The sequence below is a fragment of the Convolutriloba macropyga genome, chromosome 6 (assembly GCF_964194025.1).
Source record: "Convolutriloba macropyga chromosome 6, txConMacr16.3, whole genome shotgun sequence".
NCBI classification, from domain to species: Eukaryota; Metazoa; Xenacoelomorpha; order Acoela; family Convolutidae; genus Convolutriloba; species Convolutriloba macropyga.
In genome coordinates this window covers 34,929,737-34,947,370 of record NC_134473.1, presented here as the reverse complement: position 1 = coordinate 34,947,370, position 17,634 = coordinate 34,929,737, and the positions used below count along the sequence as shown (strand labels likewise).

At 34.9% G+C, this 17,634-nt stretch overlaps 2 protein-coding genes across 2 annotated transcripts in view; one reads left to right on the top strand and one right to left on the bottom strand.

The window, feature by feature from the left end:
• LOC142341633 (uncharacterized) overlaps positions 1 to 17,634 on the top strand; it is a 147,884-nt gene that overhangs the window by 14,950 nt on the left and 115,300 nt on the right. The gene's annotated exons all lie outside the window — the stretch shown is intronic.
• The window catches only part of LOC142340947 (uncharacterized), an 8,596-nt gene continuing 4,367 nt past the window's right edge, over positions 13,406 to 17,634 (bottom strand). Inside the window, exons 2-4 of the mRNA XM_075391728.1 lie at positions 14,876 to 15,013; positions 14,587 to 14,722; positions 13,406 to 14,029 (exon numbers count right to left, since the gene is read on the bottom strand). Of these exons, the coding sequence (XP_075247843.1) occupies positions 13,833 to 14,029; positions 14,587 to 14,722; positions 14,876 to 15,013 (471 nt within the window). The 3' untranslated portion in view covers positions 13,406 to 13,832. The remainder of the gene's footprint in view (positions 14,030 to 14,586; positions 14,723 to 14,875; positions 15,014 to 17,634) is intronic.

The following is a 17,634-nucleotide window of genomic DNA, read 5'->3' as shown; positions in this document are numbered from 1 at the left end:
TGTTAAACAGCCCGAGAGATGACAGAAATTTATGAAAAATGTATATCAAATTGTCTGCTGTTGACGTAAGATACTTGGAGCTGATAGAGAAGTTTATAAATACAGAGTTTACAAATTCAAAGCCGCTTTTGATTGTTTTTTATAGCTGCGAAGCTGTAAGCTGAGCGAAGCTATATTGCGGTGCTCTTGGTTTTTTACAATTCAAAGAATTTGAATTGTATTGGGGCGCTGTCTTTTTACGACTCGAAGAGGAGTATTGGAGAAGTCCTTTTTTTTTTAATCAATTTTATTGGAGTGATTTTTAAAGCGGGAAATGAAACGCGTGAAAAAATTTGGAGTGGTTTTTGTGCTGAACAAAATTGAAGAGTGGAGCGAAAAGAGAGTGGTTTTTGTTCATACCGCTGTTGATAAATTGATGTGTGAAAAAATTTTCTCTAAGCGAGCGAAATTTTTTTGTTCACATGCGGCTTTTTAAAACCGTTTTTTGTTATTTTTTTGGTTTAGAGGTCTGATTATGATATTGTGTGATGCTTAGGGTTGTTTTAATAGTGATTCGCAAGTTTTTGGTCATTAATAAGATTTTTATACCATTTTGCTGGTTTTTCAGCTATTTTGTTGAATTTTAGGCGAATTTTAGCAATTTTTTGCGTTTTGTTTTGTTATAATGCTTTGTAATGGCTTTGAATAGACGCATGTTAGTAACTGAGTTTTTAGATACCAAGTGATTACATTCTCTTAGGTTGGAAACGATTTTTTTGTTTAGAAAAATGACAATAAACTGAAAAATTTTGAATTATTTTTCTTAATTTTTTGCTGTTCGTTTTTTTTCTAAACTTAGAAAAAATTTTCAGCCTATTCGACTTTCCTATTGTTTTCGAAGTCTTCCAGTACTAATTCGCTCCAATTAACGTTTTTTGGGTCTATGTGCTCCCGTGAAATTTAAAAAAAGCTCAATTTTTTCTATGATTTTTTTTTCAATTTTTTTTTAACTGCCCTTTGTGTTCTTCAATTTTTTATAGCATTTGGGGATGCCTATAGTCCAAATTAGTTGTCCTTGATGCGTGTTGATGATTTTGATTTCAGTTTTGAATCATTTTGTTAAAGATAATTGAGTAACTTTTATGAAGAGTTCCGCAAATTTTCGTGTTTTTTTTGGAATTTTTGCTGAGTTCTTCTGATTGTCTGCTTTTTGCTAGTTTTTAGTGGTCTAGCTTTTGATAGGAGCTTTTCTAGAGGTTTTGTTGAAATATATTTAATGCACTTTCCAATGACAAATATCACTAACTTTTCTTAAACACTAACTTTTTTTCTATTTTTTCGTTCTTCGTTTTTACTCATATAAATAAACAATGATTTGGATTGATGGACACTTGACCAGATGTAGTATTAAAAGTTTTTTGAAATAATGATTTGATTTCAGCATAATGGTATTTGATTCATTATTTGTGGCCAATTTTTTTTGTTTCTTTACAGAAAATATTTTTGGTTTTTTTTTTCATTTCCTTTTTTTTACCTTCGTTTATTCTACTTGAAATTTGTGTTTGGTTTTTGTCTCAAATAGCAGTGATTCAACAAAATTAAACTAAACCAATTTCACGGGTTTTCGCCAAAAGTTGTTTTTAAACTTGCAACTCAATGTAAAATTTTTATCACGTGCTTTATCGTCTTTTCTGGTCAGTTATTTTTTCATTGTTCTTTTTCTTTTTTTTCGTTTTAAAGTGACAAGTGTTATTCAATAGGATAAGCATTATGTTAGTTATTGTGGTCAATCAGTAGACTAAGTTTTATGTTTGTTAGGGGCGTTCGTTTTTTCCTTCGAGTCGTTTCCGGAATTCTTCCGGCTATGTTTTTTTTTAAGATCTGTTCACACATTTTCATGATTTTTGAAGTCAAATTGGAGTAGTGATTTTGGTCACGCCGAAACAGGAAGTGGAGCGAAAAAGCGAGTGCTTTTGCGGCGTGAAATTTTTTCGCTCTAAATTTAAAGTAGAGTGAGAAAACGGTGTTTGAACAAAAATTCGCTTTCTCGCTAGTGGTTTTTTGTTCACATGCGGCAATTTCACTTTGATTTTTACTGTTTTTTCGAGTTTTTGGATCGGATTTTTTTCTAAATGGTTTTCCCAGTCCATTCATAGTCCGTTCAAGGTCTAGTTTTCTTTTTAGTCAATGAAAATTCTTTGAATTGTGCGTCAGGACTGGTCCTGCTATGTTTTTTTTGTTTCGTCGTCTGACGCTCTTTTTTCGTTTTACATTTGTTCACACAGCAAAGCTGAAAAAGTCAAATTTTCTGAATGACTTCTTCCTCTCACTAACGGCATTTGCGCGCGTGACGTCATTTCTCACTCGCTTGAGCAAAAGTTTTTAGGTTATTTGTGTGATTAGATTTTGATCATACGTGACTTACCTCACTCAATAAAATGACTTTTGCACTTTAAAACTTAAGTTTAGTTTGAATTTGTTTAAGGTCAAAGGAACTCATATGTGCAGTAAAGGTCCCTAATAAGAGGCTTCTGTGGGATGAATTTTAACAAGCTTCATTAATTTATCGCTGAATGTTTTTTACCTAGTTTTTTGAGCGTCGTCGATTTTTTTTCCAATTTAGATCTGTATCTGTTTCTATCTCTATTATATGGCACGCAGGTCTATTCTTTCGCAGCTATTCCGGCAATCTGCCGGCTATGTTATTTTAAGTAAATTATAATATGTACAATTTTTTAGAATCTTTTTTTAGTTCTCAAATGTTTAATCTTTTAAATTTATTTGCACAAATCTTTTTAAAAAAACTTAACTTTAAATGATGCACCAATTTGAAATTATCTTTCTATGAAGAGACAGTTGGCTTCTAATCACGATAGTCGATATTTGGCTTTTGCCTGTTGTTGCGCCGCCAAGCTTAGTGAAAGTCAAACGGTTGTATAAATGTCTTCATATTCTGATGTATCATTAGAAGGCGAGCACTGTTTTGTTCCTGAGTTCTATGAGCTCAGGCAAGTCTATAGTGCAACATTGGGATGAAATGGTTGGTTCCATAATGATGGCATTTTGCCCGTTTAAGGAGTTCAACCAAACAATCGTTATCATTTAATTAATAGCCGCCCTCATCTTCTCAGCCGGCTATTATTGCGGTCGTATTTTTTTTTTTACTTGTCAAACTTTTTTTCGCTTTACCATTTTGCCGCTTTTTCGACATTTTGCGTGAAATCTTTTTGACTTCTCTAGGCTAGTTTCTCTCTTCTCTCATTCTGCTAAAAGTGAATTTGAATATCAGTTGCTAAGCAAAGCAATTCAAAATGAACAGAGTCGGTATAAAAAATTGAAGTCAGAAATAGAAACGGGATAAACCCATAAAGCCCAATTTTAGATGCCCGCTATTTGAACGTCGTTCCTATAAGTCTTAGTTACCACCTCTAATGCTTAATGGTATTGATAGTAGCCCCTGTAGCCTCTCTCTAAGAAACAGAAGTACGTTATGTTCAACTACAAAATGCCATCAAAATAAATCGGACTTAAAAAATGTTTTTGTACAAAAATCTTTTTTTTTCAATTTTTATTCTCTTCGTTCAATCCCAATCATGCTTATTGGAATCAACGGCGGCTATTTTCCGGCAATCTGCCGGGTATGTTTATTAATAGCCGCCCTCATCTTCTCAGCCGGCTATTATTGCGGTCGTATTTTTTTTTTCGTCAAACTTTTTTTCGCTTTACCATTTTGCCGCTTTTTCGACATTTTGCGTGAAATCTTTTTGACTTCTCTAGGCTAGTTTCTCTCTTCTCTCATTCTGCTAAAAGTGAATTTGAACATCAGTTGCTAAACAAGGCAATTCAAAATGAACAGAGTCGGTATAAAAAATTGAAGTCAGAAATAGAAACGGGATAAACCCATAAAGCCCAATTTTAGATGCCCGCTATTTGAACGTCATTCCTATAATTCTTAGTTACCACCTCTAATGCTTATTGGTATTGATAGTAGCCCCTGTAGCCTCTCTCTAAGAAACAGAAGTACGTTATGTTCAACTACAAAATGCCATCAAAATAAATCGGACTTAAAAAATGTTTTTGTACAAAAATCTTTTTTTTTTCAATTTTTATTCTCTTCGTTCAATCCCAATCATGCTTATTGGAATCAACGGCGGCTATTTTCCGGCAATCTGCCGGGTATGTTTATTAATAGCCGCCCTCATCTTCTCAGCCGGCTATTATTGCGGTCGTATTTTTTTTTACTTCGTCAAACTTTTTTTCGCTTTACCATTTTGCCGCTTTTTCGACATTTTGCGTGAAATCTTTTTGACTTCTCTAGGCTAGTTTCTCTCTTCTCTCATTCTGCTAAAAGTGAATTTGAACATCAGTTGCTAAACAAGGCAATTCAAAATGAACAGAGTCGGTATAAAAAATTGAAGTCAGAAATAGAAACGGGATAAACCCATAAAGCCCAATTTTAGATGCCCGCTATTTGAACGTCATTCCTATAAGTCTTAGTTACCACCTCTAATGCTTATTGGTATTGATAGTAGCCCCTGTAGCCTCTCTCTAAGAAACAGAAGTACCTTATGTTCAACTACAAAATGCCATCAAAATAAATCGGACTTAAAAAATGTTTTTTTTTCAATATATATTCTATTCGTTCAATCCCAATCATGCTTATTGGAATCAACGGCGGCTATTTTCCGGCAATCTGCCGGGTATGTTTAAACATTGTACACATGTTGCGTTTAAACTGATTGGCGCGCCACGGTAGGTAATCTGACGGCTATGAATGCATTCTTTTCCTAACCGTTTTCACGTAACTATATTTTTAATTGCTCTCGAACAAGGTTTGTAGCAATTGTATTAGTCCTGCGGTCTTTTTAATGCGATTTTTCGCTCGACTGATTTTTCGTCGGACCCAATTGACTTTTGTCCTCGAAACGGGATAAAGAGGTAACGTCCGGAGGGCATTAAAGGCTCTTAGAGCCTTGCGCCTTTTACCAGTCCTTAAGAAGCGATTCACCAAAATATTTCGAGGCGACAATTTTGCGGTGTTAAGGGCTGTTTTTAATTTTTTAATAGCCGCGTCCTCAGTTCCAGGCGGCTGTTATTGCGCTTCTAAATTTTTTTAAATTCAAAGAAATTAAATTGTATTGGGGCGCTGTGTTTTTAAGATGTGTTTACACATTTTTCATTGACTTTGATCTTCCAAAACGGGATAAACAGGTAAAGCCCAGCGGGCATTAAGCTTTATTAGAGGCCCAAAGTGGGATTTAGTAGTCCTTCAAGTGCTTATAGTGGTGCAACTGCTGGGATAGCCTTAATTTAAGGTTAAAAGGTCATTTTTAGGAGTTTTAGGGCTCAAAATGGTGCAATTTTTAATGTTTTTTGTGAGTTTTTTTTGTTTGATTAGTCTTCGGTTGAAGTTTTTAAAAATTGATGACGGCGTTTTGTGAGACAAAATTGCTTGTTGTGACCATTTTATGAGCTATATGTTTTGGTACTACAAACACAAACACACAAAATGGTACTAATTTTTGAAAGTTTCAGTTTTTTGAAAATTTGTCACTTGAGTTTTTTTAGCCCTAGGTGTCAAGAAACCTCCTCTAGGGTTTGATAAAGGACTTTATGACAGATTACTGCATAGTTTCTAGTGGTAATGGAATGGTTTTCAACTTTTTGCCATCATGAATTGTTGCATTTTTTGACAAAACGTGCAATTTTTCTCATATTTTTTTTTGACGTTTATTGTCATTATTCAAGTTATTTGAGTCCCAGGGGCCAGAACACTTTATTAGGGGTTGGATTATAAGTTACTAAAAAATTTTAGTTGTCATGGATTAGGTTTCAACTTTTGAATATCACAAATTTTAGCATTTTTTTAAACCAAATTCAGGTTTTTTTGAAAATTTTCATCATTTTTTCAGTTTTTCCAGCTTCAGGGACTAGGCAATCTTCTTTGAGGTTTTTTAATAAGTTTGCATTGTTTATAATAACAATGGAATGGTTTTTTACGTTTTAATGTTTCGAATTTTAGCTTTTTTTTGATAAAATCTGCAATTTTTTTTAAGGTTTTCTAAAGTTCTTGTCAGTTTTTGATATTCGTCCATTCTCAAGTGCGAGAAAACCTATTCCACGTTCTGATAAAAAGTTACTGAATGGTTTTTAGTTTTAATGGATTTGGTTTCAGCAAGTTTTTTAATCATATTTCATTTGTTTTTTCTTGCCTCAGTAGCCAGTAAAATCATCCAGGGTTTGATAGTATGTTTTTAAATAGTTGCTAGGGAACAATTGAATGGCTTTCAACAGTTTAATAGAACGAATTTCTATTTTTTGAAGTTTGAAATTTTTTCTAAAAATTATTGCCTATCGCTCTATGAGACAATGAGTTTTTTAAAGCTTTGAATGAGTTACTGAATAGCCTCTAGAGACACAGAAATGATTCTGATCACAGTTTTCAGCAACATTTACTTATAATTTGCAATTGATTTCTTTTCTTAAATTTTTTGGTTATTTTCGAGTTAATCGATCTTCAAGGGCCAATGAATGTTTTTCAAGTCTCGCATATGAAATACTAGACCAATTTCAGAAACAAAAGTTGGTTTTGAACATTTTTTGCAATAGGTATGTTTATAGGGAAAAAATTTTGTCTGAGTTTTAGCAATGAGTATGTTTTTGTTTAGTTTTGATACTTTTATTTTCTCATTTTTTGATGATTTTTGTGTTATGTCTGGCATTGTTCAATTGATCTGCTGGTCAGGTAGTGTACGTCTGAGTTTTTCATGCAATTCTTTGAATTGTATTTCAGGACTTGTCCTGCTATGTTTTTTTTACTTCGTCTAACAGATTTTTGTTTCATCTTACCCTGACTTCTTGGAATTGACTTTTTCAATGTCTTACGTCACTCAAAAAAATGACTTCTGGAACTCACTTATGGAACTTTAAGTTTATGAACATATACTTGTTAAAGGTCAATAGTGTGCATCTAAGTAGTGCCAAACATATATGCCCTAATTCTTGATTATTAGAGTCTTGAGTTTTTGATTTCAAATATTAATTAATAGTTGCGTCCTCAATTTAAGGCGGCTATTATAGCGCTCCTAATTTATTTTACTTCGTCTAACAGATTTTTGTTTCATCGTACCGTGACTTTTTGGAATTGACTTTTTCAATGACTTACCTCACTAAAAAAATGACTTCTGAGCTCACTTATGAAACTTAATTTTATGAACATTTACTTATTAAAGGTCAATAGTGTGCATCTAAGTAGTGGCAAACATATGTCCTAATTCTTGAGTATCAGAGTCTTGAGTTTTCGATTTCGAATATTAATTTTGGGATCTTTTCCGTTTGTGCCCCCCCCAAAAAAAAATATTGCACGTGCATCTGAGGGGTGCAAATAATATGCGCCCACTAAGCTGAGGGGGCACAAACGGAAAAGATCCTAATTTTGAAAAGCCCTATTAGGGCTTTCTCCTTATAAAGCCTATGTGTCTCATAAAAATGACAGTCCGAAGCTAACCCAAAAAGTCTAGTGGTCTATTATAGGACTGGTGGTCGATCTGTCTATTTTATTTCTATAGTTGTTTGAATTCATGTAACGCCACAAGCGTCTATCGCGGTTATTTTCCGGCAATCTGCCCGCTATGTTTTTAGGATCTTATCCGTTTGTGCCCCCAATACGTTATGCGCCCCTAATTTACAGCACGTGCCATTACATAGTAAGTCATTATGTAAAAATTATTGGTCGTGCATCTGAGAGGTGCAAATAATATGCGCCCACTAAGCTGAGGGGGTACAAACGGAAAAGATCCTATTTCTGAAAAGCCCTATTAGGGCTTTCTCCATAGAGCTTATGTGTCTCATAAAAATGACAGTCCAAAGCTAACCCAAAAAGTCTAGTGCTAGTGGTCTAATAAAGGACTGGTGGTCGATCTGTCTATCTAATCTCTTTTAGTTGTTTCAATTCATGGAAGGCCCCAAGTGTCTATCGCGGCTATTTTCCGGCAATCTGCCGGCTATGTTTAAAACTTTGACTCCCCTAGCTCACCTCCCAAGCACGCCTCCAGTCCACCCACCCTCCTCCACCCGGTGGTTTGGACCCCCCTCGTCCAGCCTTCCCAACCCTAACCCCCTCCATCTTTTGACCACCCCCCCAGCATTATAAATTTTTATTGATCCGCAAAAGTAGCCATTAAATGAGCGAAAATGGTAATTTTGAAAGAGATGACTTTTTAATAAGCAAATTCTTTTAACGTTTGTCTGCCTTTATGTCTGAATGCTGACAGCTGGTTTAAATTCTTAACATTTCGTAGTTACAGCTGGTGTAAAGTTTCTTAGTTTTGAAGTTAAGTGATCCTGCTTCGATAATATAAACGGGCAAAATAATCAATGTTTTCCCCCATTTTTAAAAAAATGTGGCTGTTTTGCTTCTAAGGTTCAATCAATGTTTCTGTTCACCATTTTCAGTTTTTTGAAAATCTCTTGCATGGGTAAAGATTACTTTTGAAGTCACTGATTGGAAGTCATCATTGCTTGAAGTCATTCTGAGAGTGAGTTGTGATAGAAAAAACTTAATAGCTCATTCAGCTTAAAGCTCAGTGCTCAAAGTAAGAAAGAACGTCACCTACGTGGCAAAAAGAAAATCCATTGATAATAACAAAAATAGAAAAAAATTCTCTGTGGTTTGTGGTGTTAAAGCAAAAAATGATGGTCAGACGAGCAAACAAAAAACGTAGCAGTACTTCGGAATTGACTCGAAGGAAAAATACGAGCTCGATTAAGCTCAACTTCACTTAGTTATTTTATGTATATACTATTTTGCTAACGCATTTGATTTGAGAAAAACGGAGGAAAAAGAAATGAAGGGAAAATCAAATTTCAAAATCTCATTTATCACATTTTAAGTTAGGGTCACTACTCCGAAAAAAATATACCCCATTTAATGTTCCGTTCTATATAGCTAATTTTGTTTTTGAAATGAGATATTCAAATTCGCAGAAGCAAAACATAACGAGAAAAACGAGAACTTAACTGATCGATGTCCCAAAAAATTCTCAAAAGATCTTTTGATACCAGTTATGCCCATCCAGTGGCTGCGAAAACAACGGATAAGATAAAACTTACAGCAAAAATCAAAAAATGTTGGAAAACGGCCACTATTTGACTTGATTTAATCCATTTTCATGATAATTTTAATCCATTTTCTCGGGTTAAATTTCTAAACTAAATTTTAAAATTGTCGGGGTTAGAAACACCCCATTATTTTAGAAGCTCCTAGTGATGACTAGAGGAAGAAGCTTCTAGACATGACATCATTTTAGAAGCTTCCTCTAGTAATGACTAGAGCAAGAAGCTTCTAAAATGATGTCATTTCATTTCTAAGACATCAAATGAGGGAAATTTATCTAAATTCAGTCAAAATTTTGAAAAAGTAGAATTTTGTCCTCAAAAAAACCTTTGATGGGATCAATAATAGCCTCGTTATCGCTTCGCGGATATTAATAAAATAGAAATAATTAAAACGAGAAACAGCTGTAAAAAAGCTGTAAATGGAAGAAATTCTGTAACCCACCCCTTTTTGCCCTCTCCCTCCCTCTCAGTCTGTCTGTCTGTCTTCTCTCTCTCTCTCTCTCTCTCTCTCTCTCTTTCTCTCTCACCGTCAAAACAATCCGTGAAAAACAGTGCAATAATGCATTGGATTCTTCTAAACGGTTTTTCTTAATGATGTTTTTGCTTTTTCTTGCCTAGACTCCTTTTTCTTCCTATATGCTTATTACGTGCGGCATTGATTTTTCCATCCGAATAATTTTGCCAAACTTCCCCTTCAAGTGAAAAGAATCAAAAGTAACGAAACTAAGTGGTGCTCAGCGTGTAACCTGCAGTTATAAAATTGATTCATTTTAATAGTCGCAAAGTGATAGCTGAGCCTATTATTCTCCTTCTCGTTTTTTTTATTTCTTCAACAGTATTTTTATTACGACCATATGACGTCACAATCAATTCAAATCTGCTTTTTATTCATGCAGACTCAACTTAGTTGCGTGCGTGACGTCATTTTTCACTCTTAGTGAAGTGTGTTTTTTGTTCTTTCGCGTGATTTATTTTTAGGTCACTCCTGACTTACCTCACCCTCAAAAGTATCTTCCTCACTCTTGACTTTGCTTTAATTCAAGATGATAAATTCAAGTGAGCGCGTGTCACTTTAATTAAAAGGTATTCAAGGGCAGCTAATGAAAGCAGCAATAAGTTGAACAGATTCTTAATCAAAATATAACATCTCAGCATTTAAAAAGTTTCTTTTTGTCCTGCTTCTTTTACTATCGTTGAAACTGCAGATCTACGAGGCGATTGCGGCTATCTTTTGGCAACCTGCCAGCTATGTCATATAATTTCTCTAAAGACTCGCAATCAAATATGTTTCAAGGTTTTCCTCTGTGCATCTGTGGCCGTTCCTTTTTTGAGACAGAATTCTTTTTAAAGCTCTTTGTGGACGCTCTGTCTCCTTCGCAGCTAGGAAGTAGATGCTGAATATCAATTTTTTGCCTTCACAATTTTCACAACCCTCTTTAATTTGTCGTTGAGGGTGTTAGAATTTTCAGTGCTTGCGCAGAGAGTCGAGCGAGCTCTTATTTAGCTACGTATCTGTTGCTACGCTTAAAAGTTCACATGTTTGGAAGGAAAATTGAGTCAACATTGTGGTTACACTTGTTTTTAATTGCTCTCAAACGAAGTTTGTGGCAATTATATTAGTCCTGTCGGTCTTTTTTTTATGCGATTTTTCGCTTGACCGATTTTTCGTCTGACGCTTTTGACTTTTCGTCCTCAAAAACGAGATAAACAGGTAGCGCCCAGCGGGCATTAACTGCTCTTAGAGCCTTTCAGCTCAAACTGTTTTGGAGACTTATACTTAGGTTGTGAAGGGCGGTTCTTAGAGGTTGACGACACCCCCACTGTTGACCCCCCCCCTATTGCCCTCACCCCCCTCACCGCGCTGTTGCCCCCCAGCCCACTGTTGCCCACCCCCTCCCCATCAGACCCCCGAAGTACCCCCCCCCCCACCCACCCGCCTCCCGTGGCTACTGACGAACAATCAATCGCTAAAAACGCCATTTTATACTAATTTTCACAAATTTTTTCCAGTTTTTTGAAAATTTTTTGTCATTTTTTGTGTTTTTTCAACCCTAGGTGTCAAGAAACCTCCTCTAGGGTTTTATATTACGTTACTGCATAGTTTCGAGTGGTAGTGGAATGGTTTCAACATTTTAACAACCCGAATTTTAGCCTTTTTATGACAAAACGTGCATTTTTTTCAAAATTTTTGACATTTATTTCTAATTATATATTTCTTTCCCGATGCAGGGGCCAGAAAACGTCCTTAAGGGTTTGATAATAAGTTACTGAAACAATTTTTTTTGCCATGGAATAGCTTTCAATTTTTTAATTTGACAAATTTTATCAATTTATTTTGATAAAATTTGCATTTTTTTCAAGTTTTTGTTGGTTTTTAGTTTTCTCCAGCCTCAAGACTCGAGAAACCTCCTCTAGGGGTCAAAGGTAGTTACTGTATAATTTCTAAATGTAATGAATTGTTTTTCCAGATTTCAACAGCACGAATTTCAGCTTTTTTTAAAAAAAAATTTGCGATTTTTAAATTTTTTTAAACATTTATTGTTAGTTTATTATCGCTATTATCAGTTTATTTGTCATTTTTGTCATTTTTTCAGGTTTTTCAGCCCAACAGAAAATCTCGGTTAGGGTTTGTCAATGAGTTACTGAAAAATGTTTGTTGGCCATGGATTAGTTACAACTTTTATCACAAATTTTAGCAGTTTTTTTTGCATTTTCTAATTTTTTAGTTTTTTGAATTTTTTGTCAATTTCTCCAACCTCAATGGCCACATAACCTCCTCTAGAGTTTGGGCTGAGGTTACTGCATAGCTTCTGGATGTAACGGAGGGTTTTCAAGATTTTAAGATCAGCAATTTTTAAATTATTTGCAATTTTTCAAGTTTTTTTTTTGTCTTTTTTACTCTTTTATCATTTTTTTCCGGCATCAGTGTCCTAGGGACCTCCTCCAAGGCTTGAAAAGCTGTCGCATAGTTTCTAGATTTATGGAATTTTTATCAATATTTTAATGACTCCAGCTTTAGCACTTTTTTGATAAAATTAATTTTAACTTTTTGAAAAATTATTATGTCCAAGTTTATGTATGTTTTTGAGCCAGTAAAACTAGTTAAAGCTTGAAATAGTGATGCTGGATGGTCTCTTGAGACAATGAAATGGTTTTGAAGATTTTAATGTCTTGAATTCTAGCAAGATTTAGTTAAAAATTGTGATTGTTTTCGTTTGAGTTAAAAATTGTTGATTGTTTTCGATTGTTTGAGTGTTTTTGTCCTTTTCTGTGTTTAACTTTCATTACTGGCCAATGAAGTTTTTCAAGTCTTGCAGATGGGTTACTTGACATAATTCAGGAAGGAAAAAATAGTTGTGAACATTTTCACTGCGAAATCTGGAAGCTTTTTCAAATTTTGCAATAATTTGCAAATTTTTTAATTGTTTTCTATTTGATTTGTTTGCTAACAAAGCTAGAAAACTAAAAGTTGAAGAGTCGAATCAAGCTAGCGCTGGGTTCAATAAACCGTGGCTAGCTACTGACGAAGCCAACCGCTCGCCGGTCGTTTGAGAGCAATTCGCCCGACGTTAGTCGGTTTTGTTTATAGTTTTACAATTCAATGATTTTAAATGGTATTGGTGCGCTATTTTCTAAGATCTGTTCACACGTTTTCGTGATTTTTGAAGGTAAAGTGGATTAGTGTTTTTGGCCACTCTGAAAGAGGAAGTGCAGTGAAAAGGCCTGGGGTTTCGCGTGAAATTTGTTCTACCGATTTTTGAAGTTGAGTTAGAAAATATTGTTTGAACAAAATTTTGATTTCTCGGTAGAGTTTTTTGTTCACATGCAGAAACTCGACTCTAATTGTTTACTGTTTCTTTTGAGACAAAGCCGGAAATATAGGTTTGAAAAAAAATGTTCCAAGGGAGTTCCTATTACGAATCCAATTGAATTGTTTTTGGCACAAAGCTTTTTTGTGAAGTTTGACAGAAAAATTGAGAAATGTTACATTTTTCTCCATTTTTACTTTTTTCTAAATAAGAGATATTTGTGAGCTTGTTATTGTTTGCTTAGTATTGCTAGAGCTATCCAATAGTCATGAATGCATGAAACATATTTTTTGTTTTGAATGTGTACTTTTACTATGTGAAAAAGTTGAATTGTTCTAATTTTCTAGGCTTATTTGTCAGCCAATTTTTATTTATTATTTGACTGAAGGTTTTGTATTTTCTCTGCTTTGTGGCGATGTGCCTGTATATTCTTCTTATTTGGAAGGCTATCCTTTTAGTTTCGTTAAGTTTTAATGAACAGTTTTGTAGTACAGGATTTTAGCAAACATATTTGGTCTTCAATATAAAGGCAGGTCTTGAGCAATATTATTGTTTTAGTCGAAAGAACTAACTGCTTTTCAGTTATTTGAAGTGTTTTGGTCAATCCAATCTGATCTTTGTCGTATTCTGAGGGAAAAGAAAGTTAATTTTGAAATTTGTCCATTTCTTGGTTATCTATATACTGAATGCAAATATAAATTGAAATTCGTAGCCCATTTGAAACGTTCTACGAAGGTCTGTTTGCAGCATGTCTAAACAGCGCTTTTATGTTAATAATTCACTGCCTCAAAAACTAATATTTGACCAGCCGAGGAATGATGAACATTAAACGTAACGTGAAAATCTAAGTGTTGTACAGTGGGGGGAGATTTTTGGGCTTGAAAATGATTAGCGGTTTTTGAAAATGCTTGTGGTGTTCGTTAAGAGCTACAAGTATGTTTTCATGTGAATCCCGTCCCCCGCCCGCAGTGATTTCATCATAGGGGTCGTAATATTGTTGCTCACGGTGGGTGGCAAAGCAGCCTTTTCTAGAGCTCTCCTTGAAAGCATCATTTCGTCTCTAAGAATGCGGAGAGCGGTCGCAATGATTTCTGGAATTGAGTTGGCCTCGACCACCGGAAGATCTGAAATAGCCAGAAGCGTTTCAAAAGTCAAGGCTGACGTGTCTTTAATGCAGGTTTCACTCTAGACAAGTGTACTGGGTTTCAGTGGCATTCATGACTGGATGACAATTTAGCAATGGGCACAAACTTCGCCTATCCTATGTGCAGACAAGGTCGACATTTAATCATTTTGAAGTTCATTAAAAAATAATCAGTTATTATTCAGTCGATTTCAACCTCTAAAGTGGGCAAGTCAGGCAACGAAGAATAGGTTGGAGAAATCCATGATTTGCTATCAGTTTTACGGCAATCATGTTGATAGAAGCTCAAGTATTGGGTGCATGTTAGGCCAGCCTAAAGTTTTGCAGGGTTCCATAAAATTTTTTATACGTTCGTTTGCAAGAAACATTATCGCACGTTTACAAGGAAAAAGTTTTTCGCCGCCAATAATAGCATTCAATTTAGAAAACAGTTCAAGAGGTTGCGAATTTTAAAAAGAAACAATTTTCATCAATTTGAATTCGCATAGATCTTATGTAAAAATTTAATCTATACTAAGGATTTATTATCGTGCTAACCTGGGTATACTTTTGCGGGGGCTGCGTGTTCCTGGATGAGGGGAGTGTGGGGATATGGTAGAAGGAAGTTCAAATTGGCATATATTACAATTGGAAGAGGTCTCGACGCATCTCTGTAGAAGAACGGGCGATTGACCTAAAAGACGTAGGGAAAATTGGCGTCTTGTTTGTTAAAAAGTATTTGAAATTACACTTGTTTGATATAGATCTTGGTGAATACAGCAAGTTTTGGAGTGCAAAGTCATTCTAATGAACTGAATTGATCCAAAATATGTGTTATGAGCAGTACCTTCATGTGAGGTTGATGAACCAGTCGGATGATGCTCTCGTCAACTAGCTGTGAGTGTTCCTCTTCTGTCATTGTGTCGATTGGGCCAATCAGGTCTTTCATCACCAGAAAAGGTGTACAGAGTGATAGCACATTGTTCTATAATGGATAAAACTTTGAATTATTATAAAATCTTGAATAATAAAATTTCTAGCTGGACGTTTGCAGATTTTTAAACCTTTTTCAGTGAGTAAAATGAAATTTCAATTTGTACATTTTCTGGAAAATTGAATGAAATTTGAATCTTGAGCAGATTTTGATAAACCTAAAGATTGATTAAATTACCATGAAAACCTTCGTGTTACATCTACAAGCAGATTTTGATAAACCTAAAGATTGATTAAATTACCATGAAAACCTTCGTGTTACATCTACAAGCAGGTTTTTTAACTACGAGATGTGCATGAAATTTTGAGATCTGCTCACAGAAGAATGCAAGTTGAATTTTTTGGAATTCATTTTACGTGTGTACTTTGCCAGCACACCAGATGAGCTTGCTTTTTAAAGTTTAGAGATTCGATAGAAGCTGTATTTTATAGCTGCGAAGATATAGCGAGGGCATTATTGAGTGCATCTTTGTCTTTTTACAACTCGAAGAGGAGTATCGGAGAAGTGTTGTTATTTTTAATCAATAATTCTCTGGAGTGAAATTTATGCAGGAAGAACAATTTTTTTAATGGCGATCAATGCTGAAGAGCGGAGCGACAAAAGAGTGGTTTTTCGTTCATACCTAATAAACGATCATACCTAGTAGTTCGGGCGTGCAACTGTGCAACTTATAGTGTTCTAGCCTAGCCTTGTTAATAAATCAAATAAAAAACATATTTTAAAATTTTGCAAAATATTGGAAAATTTAAAAAAGCTTCCAGATTTCGCAGTGAAAATGTGCAAAATTCTTTTTGCCTTTGGAGCTATGTCAAGCAAACCATCTGAGACTTGAAAAGCTTTGTTGGCCAGTAATGATCTTTAAACTCAGAAAAAGACAAAAAAAATTCAAAAAACTTGAAAACAATCTAAAATCATAACAAATATTGCTAAAATTCAAGATATTAATATCTTAAGAACCATTCCAGTGTCTCAAGAAACTATCCAGTCTCCCTGTTTCAAGCCTGAAATAGTTTCACTGGATCATAAAGATCCATACGCTTGGAACTTAAAAATTTTACAAAAAATTTTAAATTTACCAAAAATTACTAAAATTGCAGAAAAAAATATTGGTCATCGTTCCATTAACTCTCATCATTCCAAAAAAGAACATTAAATTTCAAAAAACTTAAAATTGCAAATTTTAAAGAAATTGCTAAATCTTGTGATATTAAAAAGTTGAAAATTAATCCATGACCAACAAAAATTTTCCGGTAACTTATTATCAAACCCTAACTGAGGTTTTCTTCCACTTGAGGCTCAAAAAGCCTGAATAATGACTAAATGTGAAAAAATTTCAAGAAAAAACCTCAAAAAAACAACAAAAGTTTTCAAAAAAGAAAAAAAAGCAATTTTTGTCAAAAAATCGGTAAAATTTCTGACATTAAAAATTGAAAAATTTTTCCAGGGCTAATAGAAATTTCTCAGTAACTTATTATCAAACTTCTTAGGATGTTTTCTGGCCCCTGGGTCTGGAAAGACTTTAATAAGGAAAAAATTTGAAAGTTGCTTGTTTTGTCAAAATGCTAAAATTCGTGATGTTAAAATGTTACCGTTCCATTACCACTAGAAACTATGCTGGAACCTACTACTAAAACATAGAGGAAGTTCCTTGACACCTTTGGCTGATTAAAATATTTAAAAAAATGTAAAAAAAAATTTCAAAAAGCTTGAAAAAAATTGCAAAATAGTATAAATTTGTGTGTTTTTAGCGAGCGGTTGTTCGAGGGCTGATGGGGGGGGGGGGGGGAGGTGTGGGTCAACAGTTGGGTGGAGGTAGGGGTAACAGCGGGGGCGGGGGGGGGGGGGGTTGGGAGGCAATGGTTGGGGGGGGGGGGGTCAACAGCGGAGGGGTCTTCAACCTTTAAGAACCGCCCTTCACACCATAAGTATAAGTCTCCAAAACAGCTTGAGCTGAAACAGAGCTAAAAGGATCTAAGAGTACTTAATGCCCGCTGGGCGCTACCTTTTATCCTGTTTTTGAGGACGAAAAGTCAAAAGCGTCAAACGAAAGATCGGTCAATTCAAAAATCGCATAAAAAAGACCGAAAGGACCAATATAATTGCAAACTTCGTTTGAGAGCAATTAATTACATGCCAAATCTCACCCTTAATTGTCTTGAAAATAACATTTGGTTAGTCTATTTTTTTGCTTGCTCGAATGGAGTTCAAGGAGGTCTTCGTGGCTATTTTACGGCAATCTGCCGTCTTCGTTTGCGAGTTTTATAATGTCTTTCAAACGAGTGAGTGCCGATGGTCTTTTTTCTATGAGTTTTTAGTAATGTTTTTCTCTGGTCTTTTTGACGTTGCCGTACTTTGAAAGGTGTTCAATGGAGCAAGCCCGACGACTTCTCACCGCCCTTTAATTTTGTTAGCTAATCTAGTGCAAGTCCATGATTTCCGGATAGTGCTGAGGCGGCAGTACTCTACTGTTAAGAAATCTTCATCTTCTATATAAGCCAGCCACATGCCAGGCGTTATTAAATTGACCGAGGTTCGACTGTTTTTTTTCTTATAATACTTAGAAAATACTCAAAAAGATGGAAAAATCTCAAAATAATGCAAAAACTGCTTTT